Genomic DNA, 17,784 nt, shown 5'->3' with positions numbered 1-17,784 from the left:
AAAGTGAATGATTGTCAGACAGAAATGGTTAAGTTAAAACATGTAAAGCACCTACTCTTCAAAAAGGAATATTTTCATGATTTAATCCATCTGGGTACTCCATCTACCACTGAGGATCATAAACCCCACATATACTATTTTTTTTTTTTTCAACAAACATTTATTTATTAAGTATCCATCTTATAACAGATTATATCTCAAGAAGCTCCCAGTTCATTGGAATAGTAGGTTTTTAAATTTATAGATGTATTTCATATTTCAGCAGAAAGTGGAACAATAGAAAGTGGACCAGCAACAAAGCCAGCACTACTTGCATAGTTATTTTTGAACACTATACATGCTTTTATTATCTGCTGTTAGAGATCATAGGCATGTTGTCTTTGCAAAGAATTTTTTTTTTTTTTTAATTTAATAGCCTTTTATTTACAGGTATATATGTATGGGTAACTTTACAGCATTAACAATTGCCAAACCTCTTGTTCCAATTTTTCACCTCTTACCCCCCACTCCCTCCCCCAGATGGCAGGATGACCAGTAGATGTTAAATATATTAAAATATAAATTAGATACACAATAAGTATACATGACCAAACCGTTATTTTGCTGTACAAAAAGAATCAGACTCTGAAATATTGTACAATTAGCTTGTGAAGGAAATAAAAAATGCAGGTGGGCAAAAATATAGGGATTGGGAATTCAATGTAATAGTTTTTAGTCATCTCCCAGAGTTCTTTCTCTGGGCGTAGCTGGTTCAGTTCATTACTGTTCTATTGGAAATGATTTGGTTGATCTCATTGCTGAGGATGGCCAAGTCTATCAGAACTGGTCATCATATAGTATTGTTGTTGAAGTATATAATGACATCCTATTCTTAATATCTTTCCATAGAATAGACATAAATTTGTATTAAGAAATGTTCTTTCACAGAATCACACAATGGAAGTCATAGGAAAGCTACCAAAAAAATGTCTTCATTGATAATGAAATCATATTCTATCCTATATTGATATGTAAGGCTTTATTAAATGACTTACCTCTGAATCAGAATCCTTGCTTGATAGATGAGAGAGCCTTGAGGAATCCAAACTGTTCTGGGATAGTTCCAAGCTTTCCTGAGATTGCGAAGAATGTCCCATTTCAGGAATGGGAGATGTGTTGCCATCTAAAACATCACTGTTTTCTTGAGACAAACTGGCCATTTCATTAGTATTCTTATTTAAAGGAATTGAGGGTTCATTCCTTCTTGAAAACTGCTGCAAAACTACATTTGGAGATGGGCTAGAAGTCCTTGAAAAATCCCGAAGATTTCCTGACCAACTGAAGCAACTTCTTAGTGTTCCTAAGGTGGGTGGTGAGACTGTCCTTGTGAATTTAGTCTCAGAATTTAGAGAATCATGATCAGAGGCTTCATTTAGGTCATTCATATTCTGAGCTACATTTGTTTCAGCAGGTTTTTGGCTATCCATATCTTCTGATAGTTTCAGCTCAGTCTGTTCTAGGACAGTAGTTTCACATAAAGATTGGTTGCTTCTGTTTTTTTCAGTGAAGTCAGCTGTATCCACAGGCGTACAGAAGAACCTAAAAGATTAGAAAAATGAGATCCAGATAATTGCAAAGTTTCTTCTCAAAGGATAGTAAAACTCAGCTAGTTATTGGTCCTAATTATATATTAGTGATTAATAATATCTGAGCTTTGATTTCTAATTTAATTTTAATTTCTAATTTAAACAGTTACAGAAAATAAACATATTTTATGATTATTTGAGTGTTACATTTTTGGATCACAGATCTAGAATTGGACAGAACCAAAACATCTAGTCCAACACTTCATTTTACAGATGAAGAAATTAAGGCTAGAAAGATTAAATGAATTTGCCCCAGTTCAGAGGTATTAAGTATGAGAAGTAGAACCATAACTCAGATTCTCTGAATCCAGAGACAGTATTCTTTTCCCTATATCATTCTAATACCTCATTGAGTCATGAAGACAATCCTAGAATTTCAAGCTATTTCAGGGGAGTTTAAGCATTGGCACATTCTAGAAATATAGAATGGATATGAGTAAATGCCCATTGTCTGTCATATGAAGAACAGCTACATTAATTCAATGAAGACAAAGTCTTGGAAGGGATATTTTTCTCGATTAATCAGAAGGACACCCACATCATAAAATCAAGGAACTTCTGAAGTGAAATATATTTTAGAGAAGGGAAAAAAATAAAATTAATCATTTCTTATAAATAATTCTTTGAGAAAAGGGGTAGTTTGATGAAAACATTGTAGAACTTGGGAATCAAAAGTTCTGGGTTCAGAGACTTGGGCTGATACTTTATCTATATGACCACAAGCAAATCATTTAACCTGTTTCCTCCTTTGTAAAATGGAAACAATACTAATTTCACTGCTTACACAATTGGGTTGTTGTGGTAGAGTCTGTGTACTTCCAATGAATAAGACAGATATTCTTTATCTTACTCTTAACAAAACTGTTATTTTGATCGCAAGTAGAAGACAAGAATTGTCACAGCACCTGGAACTTAAAAGTACTTAAAATCTCTATTTCTGTAGCCTCCTTATCTAGCCCAGTGCTTAGCATGGGATTGTTCTCATTAAGTACCTATTGTTACTGTTTTTACCATTATATCTAAAAGTGGGAAGACACCCCCATCTACTCAATCTGTCTAAAGAAAAACACTGTCCACAACATTCCTAGTACCTAATCAACAAGTCCCTGGTGAAGGCAGCCCTCTCCACCCTTGGACAGTTTCCGATGACTAGAATTAGCAAAATTTCTCCAAAAACTTTAGCCTGAAAAATCTACTTCTACCCTAAGGGAAACAAACACAAGTCTGATCCATCTTCCACATGATCATCCTTCAGCTAAGAGAAGTCTCAGTTTGATTCTAGAAGAAATAGGGAATTACTGAGGTTAACTGAATAAGAGGATTCTATAATCAGACTTGTACTTCAAGAAAATCTCTTTGGAAGGTGTGTGAAAGATGGATTGTAAGGGGAAGAGATTTAGAGCAATGAAATCAATTAGGAGCCCCTTATAGTATTTCAAGAAAGATGTAAGAAATATCTGAATTAGGGTAGTTACCATGTCAGTCAGTGAAGATTTGAACACAGATTATCACTTGCCTCTTGCCTGCCCTAATTTTTCTTAGTTTCTCTTAGAGAAGTAGATTTAGTTCTTTCATCGGATCCTTACATGACACAATCTCAAGGTCCTTTATTATCCTGGCTTTCCTCTCTTATGGATATTTTTCAGCTTCTTCATGCTCTAAAATATGACATTTAGAACTAAATCAATTCTAGGTATCATTTAAAGTTCTTCACAATCTTGCCCCTTCTGACCTCATTAATCTACTTATACTTTACTTCTCTCTCAGAACTTTATAGTCCAGCCATGTGTCCCATTTACTGTTCTCATATATGAGATTGTAGCCCCTAATTGAACTCATTGCTCCAAATCGCTTCATCTTCTAATCTCTTCCACACCTTCCAAAGAGATTTTCTTTAAGTAAAGTCTAACCTTGGTATCCTTTCATTGAATAAACCTCAGTAGTTCACCTCTAGAATCAAACTGAGACTTCTGTTAGGCATTTATAATCCTTTCTATCGATCTTTTAAATCTTCACATTGATTGAAATTGACCTTCTTACACAGGATCCTCCCCTCCTATCTCTATACGCTTGTCCTGCTCTCTCCCATATCAGGGATGCAATCTCTTGTCTTCTCTTCTTAGAATCCCTAGTTTTTTTTTTCACAATTCTGCTCTCAGAGGATGGTGCTATTCTCCCCCTCACCCCCATCCCATATTTATTTTATATATACACTATAATATGCATGCTATAAATGATTTAAAGATGAGAGTCCATTTCATTTTTATCCTTGTATCCACAGCACTACCACAGTGGCTGGCACATAAAAGGCACTTCATTAATGTTTGTTATTTAGATTAACAGAGTACAGCTGAAAAGGTAATCGATTCTGTTAATATGATTATACCTGCTTCTAGTCCCTGGAACCACAACTGCACCACATTCTTCATTTTTCTTCTGCAAAAACGATGCAAATTTGTTTCTTATTTTAGGCCTAGTATTCAAGGTTTCTTTACTGGAAATGGCATGTTCTGTGTCAGGGATGAATGCTTCAGAAAACTTCTGTGGTTTGTTACCTTCACAATTCTCTTTCTTGGTTTTCTTTGTAATTGAAAATGAATACTGGGATAAAAGATCATCTTCTGATAGTTCCTCTAAATGCAAACATAATTTGTGCATTTGTTTAACTTAGAGCAAAAATATCCCATAGTAAATAAATGTTCTTTGAATGAAATAACTTATATTTTTTTATGACCCACTTCTAGTGGCTAAGTTAAATGGATTACATAAAAAGCCCCAAGAGTTTTTGAATTTCAAAATGGATAAACATTTAATGCCCACTATATTTACATTTACATAATGAGTGACTCAAATAAAAAATCTGACACATATTAATTTATGCTATTTTAAAATTATTAATGAATCTTTTAGGCACTTTCTTTGACTCAAATTTCCACACACAAATAAATGGCCCCATGGTAATGAAGTTTAAATAAAGAAAACACCAACATAATAACTTACAAGCAAACGTGTGATTAACTAAATAGCACGATTTTTATAACAACAGCTTTGGATGCCATATGTTGTATTTTAAGTGTATTTTTTGGGGAAATACATGGTGTGATTATACCTCCAATTTCAAATCCATTCATTTTTTAGTGGTTATTAGTGTGCATAGTAACCTTGAGCGGACAGTGGAAAGATGAAAGGCATATATAAAGATAAGGTCATTGGCTTCAAGGAGCTTATAGATTAATTTAAGAGATGACATGTATGTCAAGACCTGTTATCTCAATGCAGAAAGAGAACATGTGTGCTAAGCCACACAAATAAAGTATAATAAGAAAAAAAAGTAGAGATTACTTTTGGTTGTGGCAGGGAAAATATTAAAAAAGACTTTATAGAGAAGGTAGCATTTAATCTATTCATCATGAATTCTAGGTAGGATTTATACCAAATGGAGACAGGTAAGTTAGAGAATTCTAGGAAGAGGGAACAGAGGAGGCAAAGAAAGAAATAGTTTGGTTAGGAGCTATTAAGATTTTGCCTTCTAGCATCTACACATACTAAGAATTAATAAATGCTGAACTTAACTGACTAGTTGGAAAGGTAGGCAAAGGCTACATCATGAAAAACTTTGAAGGTTAAGGTACGACTTTAGACTTAATTCTGAAAACAATTTTCAAAACATTTTTTGAATAGAGAGAAGAAGGAAGGATGCTCACAGTGCTTTAGGAATATTATTTTCACAACAGAGCATAGGATGGACTAAAAAGTGGAAGCTGCATTATGTAGTTAAAAGAGCCTTAGATCTAGAATAAGGAGACTTGAATTGGAAACTTAAATGAGATACCAGCTGAGTGATCTTGGGATATCCCTTAAGTATTGTGAGCTTCAGTTTCTTTATCTGTAAAATCTAACAGTTTTTCTAGATGACTGCCAAGACCCTTTCCAGAACTGATGCTCTATGGCTTAATAAGATCAGTTAAAGAACACGCACAGTAGTCCAAATTAATGGGATACCAGAGCAGGGGTAATAGAAATGCAAAGAAAGGAATGGAGCCTGAGTATGTAGAAGAGCAGAATTATCAGGATTTGGTGACTGAGGAAAGAGTCAAAAATGTTTATATGAGATTTTGGAGCCTTTGGGACACAGTTTGGAAAGGGGAAGAATTTAACATTTAGATAATAAGTGATCAAAAATTTTAATGATATTCAATACACAACTGGAAATGTAGGAAGGAAAAAAAAAGGAGCCATAGAAGTTGGAAGGAATAAATCAAGGGCAGAAAAACCAACTGACAGCTCAACATAAAAGACACTGAGGGAAGAGTTTCAGAAGAAAGGGAGTATTGGCCAACAGTGTGAAATCTTGCTGAAGTATCAAGGATGGGAATTAAGAAAAGTCAACTGGATTTGGTGCCTGGGTTACCACTAATGACCTTTAAGAAAGCGTTTTCAACTTGGCACTGGAGACAAAAATAAATTAATAACAAATTCTGAGAATTAATAATTCTCACTTTTGTCCCTCATAGGAGACAGATGGCAGTTAGCCAAGTGGATACAACATTGGATCTGGAGTAAGGAAGCCCTGAGTTAAAATGTGACTCTAGACACTATCTGTATGATTCTGCGCATACCTGTTTGCTTCAATTTCTTCAGGAGTTTAAAAAAAAAAAAAAGGACAATAACCTTCTTAAGGTTGTTTTGAAAATAAAGAGATATTTGTAAAGCTCTTTGCAAACCGTAAAATGCAATATAAATGCTAGTTACTATTATTATTGTGTTCTACCCTCAAACTAGTATGAAAACTTTTACATTTTTCTAACAGAAACAAGATATAAAACTTTTGTCTTCTCTTCTCTTTTGTTATTTAGATCCTCTGGGGAAAGAGAATGAGGAAGTTTTGGTACTAAGAATATTAGTGAAAAGATGGAATAAGGAATAGACGAAGAATCCTATTCTAACATAGCTCAGAGTGAATGTATATAGTAATTGTTTCTGTTTTGGCTAGAAACCCTGAAAGTTCTCCCCTCTCAGATTGATTTTACTTTTTGGATTAGGTAAAAGAGGCAATTTTTGCCTCATTTCTTACCTAGATTTAATCATCAAATGAGCATTGCCTTAGACAAACTGAGATTTGTAAAAGGCTTAAAAAGGCCAAGGTCTCCCACATCATCCAGGGCCATCTCCCATGGTCCTGATCTATGTGAAGGATCTATGAAGGAGAGAATAAGGCTGATGACTTTGCATTGCCCTTCTTCACTTAAATCCAGTTCACTTGCAAGTCATTACCTCTCCTTCCTGATGTCATGACTCTTCAAAATCAAAAAGCAAACAATAAGTTTAGAAAAGTTCTGAAAGTTAGGTAAAAAGTGGGGAAAGGATATAGGTATGCTACATCATTATTGATATTTTTAAATATCTGAACATGGACAGGGATTAGGCCTTGTTGAACTCTGGGAGGGAAAAGGCAGAGCCAATGGGTTTAAGTTACAAGTAGGGATTCTGGCTAAATATGAGGAAAGGACTTTAATAGGATTCAGAACCATCTATGAATGGAAAAGACTACTTCAAAATAGTTCCCTGATACTGGAAGTCTTCAAGGAATAACAGACGACTTTATGATATAGTTAACTATAGAGAATGGTTGTTTTATGTAGATTGCTGAAGAGTGAATTTTAAATTCTCTCCTAAGCCTAAGATTCTATGACTTTACAATGACTTCAGGGGTTAGAAATTAGTAAAACAAATGTATTTGGATTATTTTGTTAGATTCAATTATTATTTGAATAGCTATTCTTATAACGTACATATATTGTGCCTCTATGTATATTTGTATATACATGTATATACAAGTATACAGAGATATACAATATGAAAATTTTGGAAAAACTAATTATTTAAATAAAGATGCTCTAATCCTAAAATACATGTCCAATCAATAAATTTTTATTAAATGCCTGCTATCTACCAGGCACTATGATAGGTACTCTAGTCTTAAAGGAGATTATTATAAATGATGACTCAAACAATAATAAAGTTAATATATTGGCATATAGTTAAATGATGGTACAAAATGTGTGTTATTCAGATTTGTAAAGCAAAAGTAAAAGTTATATAAGAGAATTTATTTATTTGCTTATGTAATAAGTGTAATAAGAAAGGGCAGGATGTGGGGCTTGAAGTGTAAAAACAAAAATATCAGAAAAATAATCTCAACCATCTAGAGAAAAGTAATTGATTATATTAAAAAAAAAAATCAGTGAGGCTTTACCCTAATATTTACACTGTTTCTAAATTTGATATACCACAAAAGCAAAATACTTACCACTTCTTGGTCTTTTTATAAATAGTTTCTTCTTTGGAAGATTTAAACCCTTACTACTAATAACTCTCTCAGTGCCTGCAGTAGTACATCTTTCCTGTAAAGGTGTAGTATCTGAAACAGCATCTAATTTAGGTGTTAGGCAATGGTTCCTGTTCCAAATGCTATTCACATTCCATGTCTTCTGATCAGGAGCTTTGTCATTCCACCCTTGACTTCTTGACTGATGAGGCTAGAAAATTAAAAAATGAAAAAACATATAAAGTTTATAAATTTGATAAATTACCTTTATAAAGAACAGCTGTTAAGGATACATCTGCCCTCTATTAACATATTCTACATTTTCCATTAAATAGCTTGTGTTTCTAAGTCTGTTTCTCTTCAATGAAGTGTTAGTGACCTTGATAGCCCATCTCTAAGAAATAAAGAACAGATCTGCCTAAGATGGCATTATAGAAATTATCTTAATACATTAGATAAAATATGAAATACAACAACATTCTAACAATTTTTCTGGTGATAAGCAAGGAATCACTTATAAAGGCAATTTGGAATAGACTTCAAAATATGCCTACTCTATGTTTCTAAAAACTAACATCATAAAACAACATACATGTATCAACTTTTTCTCTTTTAAAACATGGCTTAGATTTAAACAAAAATTATTTTAATTATAAAATTGTTAATTCAAATTTTATTCTCCACTATTAAACAAAAGATTCTCTTAGGGCAATCTATACATATTATATAAGAGAAGCCACTTTACCATGCCAGTCATTGGGTATAAACTAAAAGAATGATTTAAAATAGTTAGCATAATACAGTTCCCCATATGTAGTCAGTAGGATGACTGCACAGCATAGCATATTACAAAGAGCACTGCTGTAGGATAAGCAGCTATGGAATTCCAGTTCAATTACTACAGTCAGTATGCAGGAATAGCTAGCTTGCTGGTTTTGGAGTCAGGAAGATCTGGATTCAAATCACATCTCAGATATTTATTAGCTAGGTGACCTTTTTTCTCATCTAAAAACGGAGGTGGTTGGATTTGAAGGCTTCTAAAGTTACTCTCAGGAAAAAATCTAGAAACCTAAGATGTTACTTTTTACCTGATGGGTAAGTAATCACATTATTTTTCTGGGCCTCAGTTTCCTCATATGTAAAGTTAGGGGTTGGAGTCAGATTATTTCTGAGGCATTTTTGAGTTCAAAATTTTATTATTCAGATTGCATTTTACAGACCAAAAAAAAAAAAAAGATTAAATATTTATGACAAAATATTAAAATCTAATAAAGATAAATCTTAACTGAGGTAGTGCAGTATAATTGATTGGAGGTCTAAAAAGAGAATTAAGAGGCTTGATATGTAATGATAAAATTTTTTTTAAAAAGGTATTTTCTTTTTTTTCTTTTTTTTTTTTTTTATACATGACCAAAACATTATTTTGCTGTACAAAAAGAATCAGACTCTGAATTATTGTACAATTAGCTTGTGAAGGAAATCAAAAATGCAGGTGTGCATAAATATAGGGATTGGGAATTCAATGTAATGGTTTTTAGTCATCTCCCAGAGTTCTTTTTCTGGGTATAGCTGGTTCAGTTCATTACTGCTCCATTAGAAATGATTTGGTTGATCTTGTTGCTGAGGATGGCCTGATCCATCAGAACTGGTCATCATCTAGTATTGTTGTTGAAGTATATAATGATCTCCTGGTCCTGCTCATTTCACTCAGCATCAGTTCGTGTAAGTCTCTCCAGGCCTTAAAAAGGTATTTTCATAGGAAGAAGAGGAAAAGAAATTCTAGATTTCTAAATACTTGTGGCTCTAGAAAAACTACAATAATTAGCAACACTAGGCTATTTGATATCCTGACAAATTTGGCATTCTGAGCCCACAACAGGGAGAAAAAGATCCTTTGGAGTTCTTGGAACAAAAAAAAAATTCTAAGTAACTTTTAAGCTCCCCAAATGTCAATAGCAATACAAAGCTGCAGTTGGAAAGGATTTTAAAGGTCATCTAATCCCCAGCTTCTTAAATGTGGTTTAAGATCCCATATAGGGCCTTGTAACTGAGTGTGGGGTTCACGAAATTATGATTTGTTATCAGTAAATGTTTGATTTGTACGCCTATTTTATATACCTATATGCCCTGAGTTATGTAAAATTTCTCAGGTGAAAAGGGGTTGCAAGTGGAAAAAATTTAAGAAGCCTCCTCACTATGCAGGTGATTCAGTCTGTAAACAGCATTTATTAAGTGCTCCCTATGTACCTAACCCTATGCTAAGTGCTAGGGATTTAAAGAAACACAGAATACAGTCCCTGGTCTCAAATGAGTTTACAATCTAATGGGGAGACAAGATATATATATATATATATGTGGGAAGGAAAAAGATCAACTAAGGAAAAAACACTAGCACTAAGAGAATTTTAAAAAATTTACCGTATAAAGTAGAATTTTAACTGGAACTTGAAAGAAGCCAGAGAAGGCAAGAGGCAAAAAGGAAAAGGAAGAGAATGAGATACAAGTCATTAATAAATAATATATAGATCAAAATAATACAGGTGGGGAGTATCTTTGTGGAGTGAAAATAAAAATATTGGTCAAGGGCACAAAAGTCAGTTAACTACAATTTTTAAAGTACCTGCTATATGCTGGCATTGTGCTAAGTGCTTGTTGTTCAGAGAAGTAGGAAAAGAAAGAGCATAGTATTAAGTTACTGAAAACAAAGGAAATTTCAAAAAAAAAAAAAAAGGAGTAATTAGATCAAGCGTATCAAATGTCACAAAGAAGTCTAGATGAGGATAAGACAAAAACCCAAACAATAGTGGTATAGCATAAACCTAAATAAAAAAGCAATCTAAAAACATGATTTTTAATATAACCATATAGGGCCTTAAAGTTATTCTTTTACTATGGAGAGACAATGGAATTTCTATAAAAACAAAATGTAACAAAGCAAACAAAATTGTTGCTTTTAACTGCGACTCCAATTTAAGGCTTAGTTAGGTAAATTATTACCAAATGAAGTCAATGGTACACCTCCAGAAATGTATTTGAAACATGCTTTTGCAAAGTATTCAATTTTTAAAAAGTTACCATAGCAGTGTCTGGGTTATAGTCATCAATTTGTTCCATTGTATTTATATCTTTATTACCAAGTGCAATTTGAAAGGCAGTGGTATCATCAAGATATCTAAAAGTCAATCAGATTAAGGAAAAGCATTGAACCTCATAACCTACTAAAGAAAATTCTACAATGCAATGGGTAAAAATATTACCTGCATTAACTGGAAAAAAAATCTACAAATATGACAAAAATCACATGATTAGTAAACACATATACATTGGTATACACAAGAAAACAGTATAGTTTTCTTATGCTAAGTTCTTGTTCATTTATTTACATATAAGTGGCAGGAAATTTGAAAAGATAACCAGGATTTTTGAGCTCCAGAGGACCAGTTATCTGGGGACTTCTGAATGAAAAAGGAGAGTCCAGGCAGATGAAGGAGTAGCCTCTCCCATGCTCATATCCCCATATTCTCAAACATCTCTCTTGATCACCTTAGTTGCCATGCTACTAAAAACCAATATTGCCTTTGCTATGTATGAACTATGTCAATGACCCCAGGGCTACATTAATATTACTCTCAAGTCAGTTTTCATTTAAAAAAATGTTTCATGTCTAACTCCAAGTAAATGCAAAAATGATTCATAAATGCTGTTGATAAGTGATTATTTATAAACAAAAACCTTCCTCTAATATGTTTCCATGGAAGAGTAACTAAAACAGATTTAAAAAATAACACACACACATGCACAAAACATACTTAAATAAAATTAATAAAATTAAATTAAGACCTAACTTCTCTTATGTGAGAATGTCACAATGAATACATTATCATAAAAGTATAGATGAAGGACAAGTTAAATTTCACCATTCAGTTCACAAAGGATACTGTCCAGCATAGTGTAGTGTATTTGGATCAATGTCATCTTCATAGGCATTAAGAGGAACAAGTTTCCTTTTGATGGGATCAAAGACTAGTTGATAAAGAAAAGTATTGTTGGCTCGAATAAATCCCTTGATATACTCCTCTGGTACTGTTATATTCATCTTAAGATAATGCCCAATTTTTTTGATAACCTAATAGTAGACATCAAAAAGTTACTCATAAGTTATCTTCAATTAAACAAAAAAACAATGCCACATTCTCCAAATATGTCTGAAGTCTTAATATTGTATTTTATTCTAATTCTAGAAAGGACAAGAAAATAAAAATTACTTATTTCTGCATAAACAGCTATAGAAGGACAAGACCAAATGACTGTCTAAGGTTCAAGAAAAGATTGTAAATTGAACTAAAATGCTTTATTTCATCCCTTTCTCAATCCATTAATAAGAAATTGATGAAAACAAACATCAAAATGATAACATCTATCCTGTTTCCATTTTTTCAATTAACAAATTAATATATATTTTAAAAAACTCTATATCTAAATGCTGTTAGGTTAAAAACAGTCAACTAAAGTGTTGAGTCCCCAAAGATTATTTGCACTATTTAAATAGTAAAACTTCTTTAGTGGATAAAGAGACTGATGAATTTAGTTGTTTTGGAGGAAAAGTAACAAATCAGAATTTTTATAAAGGTAAGAGCAAACAAAATAAAGGATTTGTAACTGAGAATCAATTCTATTGATTCTCATAATTAACTATCTTTGGTCCTTTCAGTGTTGAATGCCCCATTTTTTGAAATCAGAAAATAATACTTCATCTCAAACTCAGGCATAAAATAATGTTAAAAATATCAAAAGGTTCCTGAAGACTAATTTGAGATGCATTTATGTTGATGAAAATAATTTATGAATCTGAACCTTTAGAAAAATGCAGTATCATATTTTTCTTTTTATTATGGCTTTTTATATACAAAACATATGCATGGGTAATTTTTCAACATTGACCCTTGCAAAAACTTCTGTTTCAACTTTTCCCCTCCTTCCCTCCCCTCGATGGCAGATAGTCCCATATACGTTAAATATGTTAAAGTATATGTTAAAGAAAAACTGGATTTAGAAAGAAGGTAAAAGTAACCTGAGAAGAAAAAACAAAAATGCAAGCAAACAATAACAGAAAGAGTGGAAATGCTATGTTGTGGTTATCACGTTTTTCTTAAATAGATAAGGTTATTCCAAAACTTCAGGGCATTTTCAATTGATAACTAATAGATAACATTATCAAGGGAAATGATATGTTATCAATATACTGAACTGGACCTCAGACTTCATCAGTAGAGGCAACTTTTCAGTCAGGAAACCCCAGCCTCTAATGTTCTACTAAGGCTTAATAATAGGCATATGATCTGTATATGATCTGATTTATAGACTCAAAGTTTCCTAGAAAGGGGATTAAGTGGCTTGCTGATCATACAATCAGCATATGCCAATAGGTCTGAACCCGGGAAGTCTTGATTCCAAGGTTCTATGCAGCTAACTACAATGCTTCTCAGATATGCTGAAACTTTTCAAATTTATCTTAATTCAACTGTTTATTCTAACCCTGGGGAGGAGGGAGGGAGAAATCTAGTCTCAGAGACTAAAGTTTGAATTGAGTAAAATGACATATACCTTTATAATATCAGGATTATTGGCTATTTTTAGTAATTTGCATGCCTTGGCTAAGCCAATTCCATGGAGTGATGAGAGATAATCACAGCCTGACAGAACACACATGTAACGAAATTTTTCTTCAGTGAAAACATCCCCAAGCTGTCTGCACATTCCCAGTCGAGCCTGATCAATTTCCAATCCATTTCCAAGTTTGTCCATTTTTAAAATCACCTTGAGTTTGAAAGGAAAAAAAAAACAGTTAATCTTCAAACAGCCATTTTTCTTTTATGAAACAGGTCATCAACTAGTCATTATAAGTGATAATTGTTTTATCTTATGGATTGCAATTACTTTAAAAATTTGTGTTTAATGAGAGAGTGTAGAAATAAAGGGAATTTTCCTTAAAATGATAAGCAGCCTTTACCTAAAACCATTAACAAGCATTATTTGTAATGGGGAAAGGGTAGATACATTCCCAATAAGATCAGAGTAAAACAAGGATGCTCATTACCACTGCTATTATTCAATACTGTACTAGAAATGTTGGCTTTAGCAATAAGAAAAAGAAATTAAAGGAATTAAAATGAGGACTTAAAACTATCACTCTTTGCAGATAATACAATGGTATACTTGGAGAATCCTAGTGAATCATCCAAAAACCTACTTGAAACAATTAAGAGCTTTAGCGAAGTTGCAGTATATAAAATAAACCCATACAAATCATCAGCAATTCTAAGCTCAGCAGCAAAAAAGAGAGATTCCACTTAAAATAACTGCAGCAAAATAAAACATTTAGGTGTCTACCTAACCCAGGAACTATATGAACATGATTACAAAATATTTCTCACACAAATAAAGTCAGATCTAAACAACTAGAAAAATATCAATTGCTCATGAGTAGTTTAAGCTAATATAATAAAAATGACAATTCTCCCTAAATTGTTTTACTTGTTTAGTGAAGTACCAAACTGTCAAAAAAATTATTTTATAGAAAAAATAATAAAATTAATCTGGAAGAACAAAAAGTCAAGAATATCAAGAGAATTAATGAAAAGAAAAAAATACAAAGGATGGTGGTCTAGCAGTTACAGGCCTAAAACTCTATTATAAAATATCTACATCTCATACTTCATATCAAAATAAGGTCAAAATGGGTATATGATTTGGGCATAAAGGATGATAGCATAAGCAAATTAGAAGAGAGTTTACCTACCAGATCTTTGGAAAAGGGAGGAATTTATGGCCAAAAAGAACTAGAGAACACTATGAAATGCAAAATGGACAACTTTGATTATACTAAATTAAAAAGTTTTTGCACAAATAGAACCAACACAAAGATTAAAATTTTTATAATCAGTATTTCTGATAAAGGCCTCATTTCTAAAATATATAAAGAACTATGTCAAATTTATAATACAAGTCATTCCCTAATTGATAAATGGCCAAAGGATATGAACAAAAATTTTCAGATGAAGAAATTAAAACCATCTATAGTCATATAAAAAAAAAAAGGTCTAAATCACTACTGATTAGAGAAATGAAAATTAAATCAATTCTAAGATATCACCTCACACCTCTCAGATTGATTAAGATGACAGAAAAAGACAATAATAAATGTTGGAGAGGATGTGGGAAAACTGGTACACCAATGAAGTGTTGGTAGAATTATGAACTGATCCAACCATTCTGGAGAGCAATTTGGAACTATGCCCAAAGAGCTATCAATATGTAAATATCCTTTGATCCAGCAGTGCCACTACTGGGTTTGTATCCCAAAGAAATCATAAAAGAAGGAAAAGGATTCACATGTGCAAAAATGTTTGTAGTAGCTCTTTTTGTAGTGGCAAAGAATTGGAAAATGAGTAATAATAAGTTATAGTATATTGTTTTTTAAGAAATGATGATCAGGTTGATTTCAGAAAAGGCCTGGAAAGTCTTACATTAATTGATGCTGAGTGAAGTGAGCAGAAATAGAACATTGTAGTTACAAGATTATGTGATGATAAACTATGATAGACTTAGTTCTTCCCAACAATGCAGTAATCCAAGATAATTCCAATAGACTTGGGATAGAAAATGCCATCCACATCCAGAAAGAGAACTATGGAGAGTGAATGTGGATTAAAGCATACAATTTCTCTCTTATTTTCTTTTGTTTGCTTGTCTTTTCTTTCTCATGATCAGATTTTTCTCTCCCAATATAATTCATAAAGAAATGTGTTTTTAAAAAAACGTGCATGTATAATCAGGAAAAAACAATAATATTAAAAAGAAAAAAAGAATTCTTGCTTAAATCTCATTCAGAATACCACCAAAATGCAGAAAAGGAAATGGAGGGCAGAAGTGACTTTTATTAGGAATATACAGCTAGTATTTAACCAGGACTAGAATCCAAATATTCTGACTCAACCAGTATTCCTTAAATCTCATCATGTTGATTCTCTTGTTACTTCATAGGATTATTGTGAAGATCAAATAAAATATGTGAAGACATTTTAAAGAACACAAAGCATCATAAGATAAAGCAAATGGATCCCAAATATTGAGGATTTACTAGGAAAAGCACCAAAATTAAATTAATTCTCAGGCAAATCACAAAAAAATTAAAGCACCAAGGCCTTTCCTCATTAACATTCTATAACAGATGCTTTAAATATACATATTAAAACAAGTAATTCTTATCAATATCCATAATATCAACTTTGACAAAATAAGCTCTGTTAGGATGAACTTTTAAATACCTTTTTACACCCAAAAGCAAGAAGATCAGAGTCCTCTGTGATTATAGCATGTACAATCCCAGTTTTATTAAGGTAGGCCAACTGTGCATCAGCTTCATATGGAGCAACTATGCAATCTACTCCCTGGGCCCGTGCAGCCTAAGGAAAGAGAACAGTATGAAGAAATAACAAGGCAGCATGGAACTACCTGGTCCTCAATATCAAGTGTATCAATATCCACAAAAGTTCAATATTCAAACTGTATTAGGTGATTTTAAAATTCAATGTTTAAACTGTACTAGATGATTTTAGAGTTAGAAGGGACCTGAGAGGTCATAGACTATTTAGCATAAACCTCATCAATCATAAGATCATTTTATTATCAGTTCTAGATAATTAATAATCAGATCTAGATAGTACTAGATATTAATGTATTTATAATTTTTGAGATAGTTTTACTTGGAGTATCTGCAGAAGAAATTACCTTCTTTCTCTGTCATCAATAATTAAGAAGTTAAAGCAATATATATTTTAGGAAAAGGGAAATTACTATACATACAATCTTTTTAATAAAATAAAATAAAAAATTGTTTCTAATTATTTAACTTACAAATAAATGGAATAAATGGTTAAAAAGAGTTTCTTAGTCCCCAGATATTATAGTCCACTGTTTCCTCAGAGCACAGGCTCCCAGAGAGTTTTTCCCAACTGGAAAAGCAGGCTTTTAAAATATTTCATTCAAACTTTATTCTAACCCTTAGAACTTATTCCTAAAGTAATAGGTTATAATGGTAATTGTTATGTAATAATCCTAATTTGTCCTTGTAACTTCAATGCACAGACAAAGCTTTGTACTGATTAGAGGCTAAATAAATCTTTGTTAAATGAAATTTTCTTCCTTCCTTGAATACCTGCTTTTGAAAGTCTATGATAACAGTCCTTCTTTCCTAGAGAATGCTCCCAGGACATTTCTTATCTTCTTGTCTATTACCTTCATCTCCAGCAAATTCCAGCAGTTTACAATTAACTTTAACATCAAATTAGCATAGCAACCTATTTGTTAACAATAATATAGCTTACTTTAATTACTTGGTGCGCCATTCTATGTGTGATATTGACAGAACGGGCAAAACATTCCCGGGCTTCTGTAATCTTTCCTTCTCGAAGAAGCTGTTTTCCCTTTAGAAGGTTGGTTTGACGTCTTCTGCAGGTAAATATAAGATCAGCCATTTTCAATAACCTTTATTATATCAGTATATGACATGTGTAACAACTTGAAAATAACTTGAGGCGAGGTACAATATTGTATATTTCTTAAATATCTTTCAAAAGCACAATAGCAATGCAAACAACAGATATTGAATAAATGGTCTTGAACAATAATACTCTATATATCTCAGAGGAAAATCACTTGATGTTATTTTTCTGTCAAAAAAAGGAAAAAAATAAGACCTTAAATTAATCAACATTTTCCAAAATTAATAATTTATTTCTAGTAATCTTACTGTTCCACTATTTAGAATTA

General features: G+C 32.4%; 1 protein-coding gene across 3 annotated transcripts in view; it reads right to left on the bottom strand.

The window, feature by feature from the left end:
• The window catches only part of EXO1 (exonuclease 1), a 45,399-nt gene that overhangs the window by 8,472 nt on the left and 19,143 nt on the right, over positions 1-17,784 (bottom strand). For all 3 annotated transcript variants that reach the window (XM_031966967.1, XM_031966968.1, XM_003767785.4), the window contains 8 exons: positions 17,340-17,463; positions 16,281-16,418; positions 13,558-13,770; positions 11,892-12,079; positions 11,029-11,125; positions 7,936-8,164; positions 4,012-4,258; positions 1,035-1,578 (listed from right to left, as the gene is read on the bottom strand). In XM_031966967.1, coding sequence (XP_031822827.1) covers positions 1,035-1,578; positions 4,012-4,258; positions 7,936-8,164; positions 11,029-11,125; positions 11,892-12,079; positions 13,558-13,770; positions 16,281-16,418; positions 17,340-17,463 — 1,780 coding nt within the window. The remainder of the gene's footprint in view (positions 1-1,034; positions 1,579-4,011; positions 4,259-7,935; positions 8,165-11,028; positions 11,126-11,891; positions 12,080-13,557; positions 13,771-16,280; positions 16,419-17,339; positions 17,464-17,784) is intronic.

This window comes from Sarcophilus harrisii, chromosome 4, assembly GCF_902635505.1.
Source record: "Sarcophilus harrisii chromosome 4, mSarHar1.11, whole genome shotgun sequence".
Lineage (NCBI taxonomy): Eukaryota > Metazoa > Chordata > Mammalia > Dasyuromorphia > Dasyuridae > Sarcophilus > Sarcophilus harrisii.
Note: the sequence above shows the minus strand (reverse complement) of the source record. Positions and strands in the feature narration are given on the sequence as shown.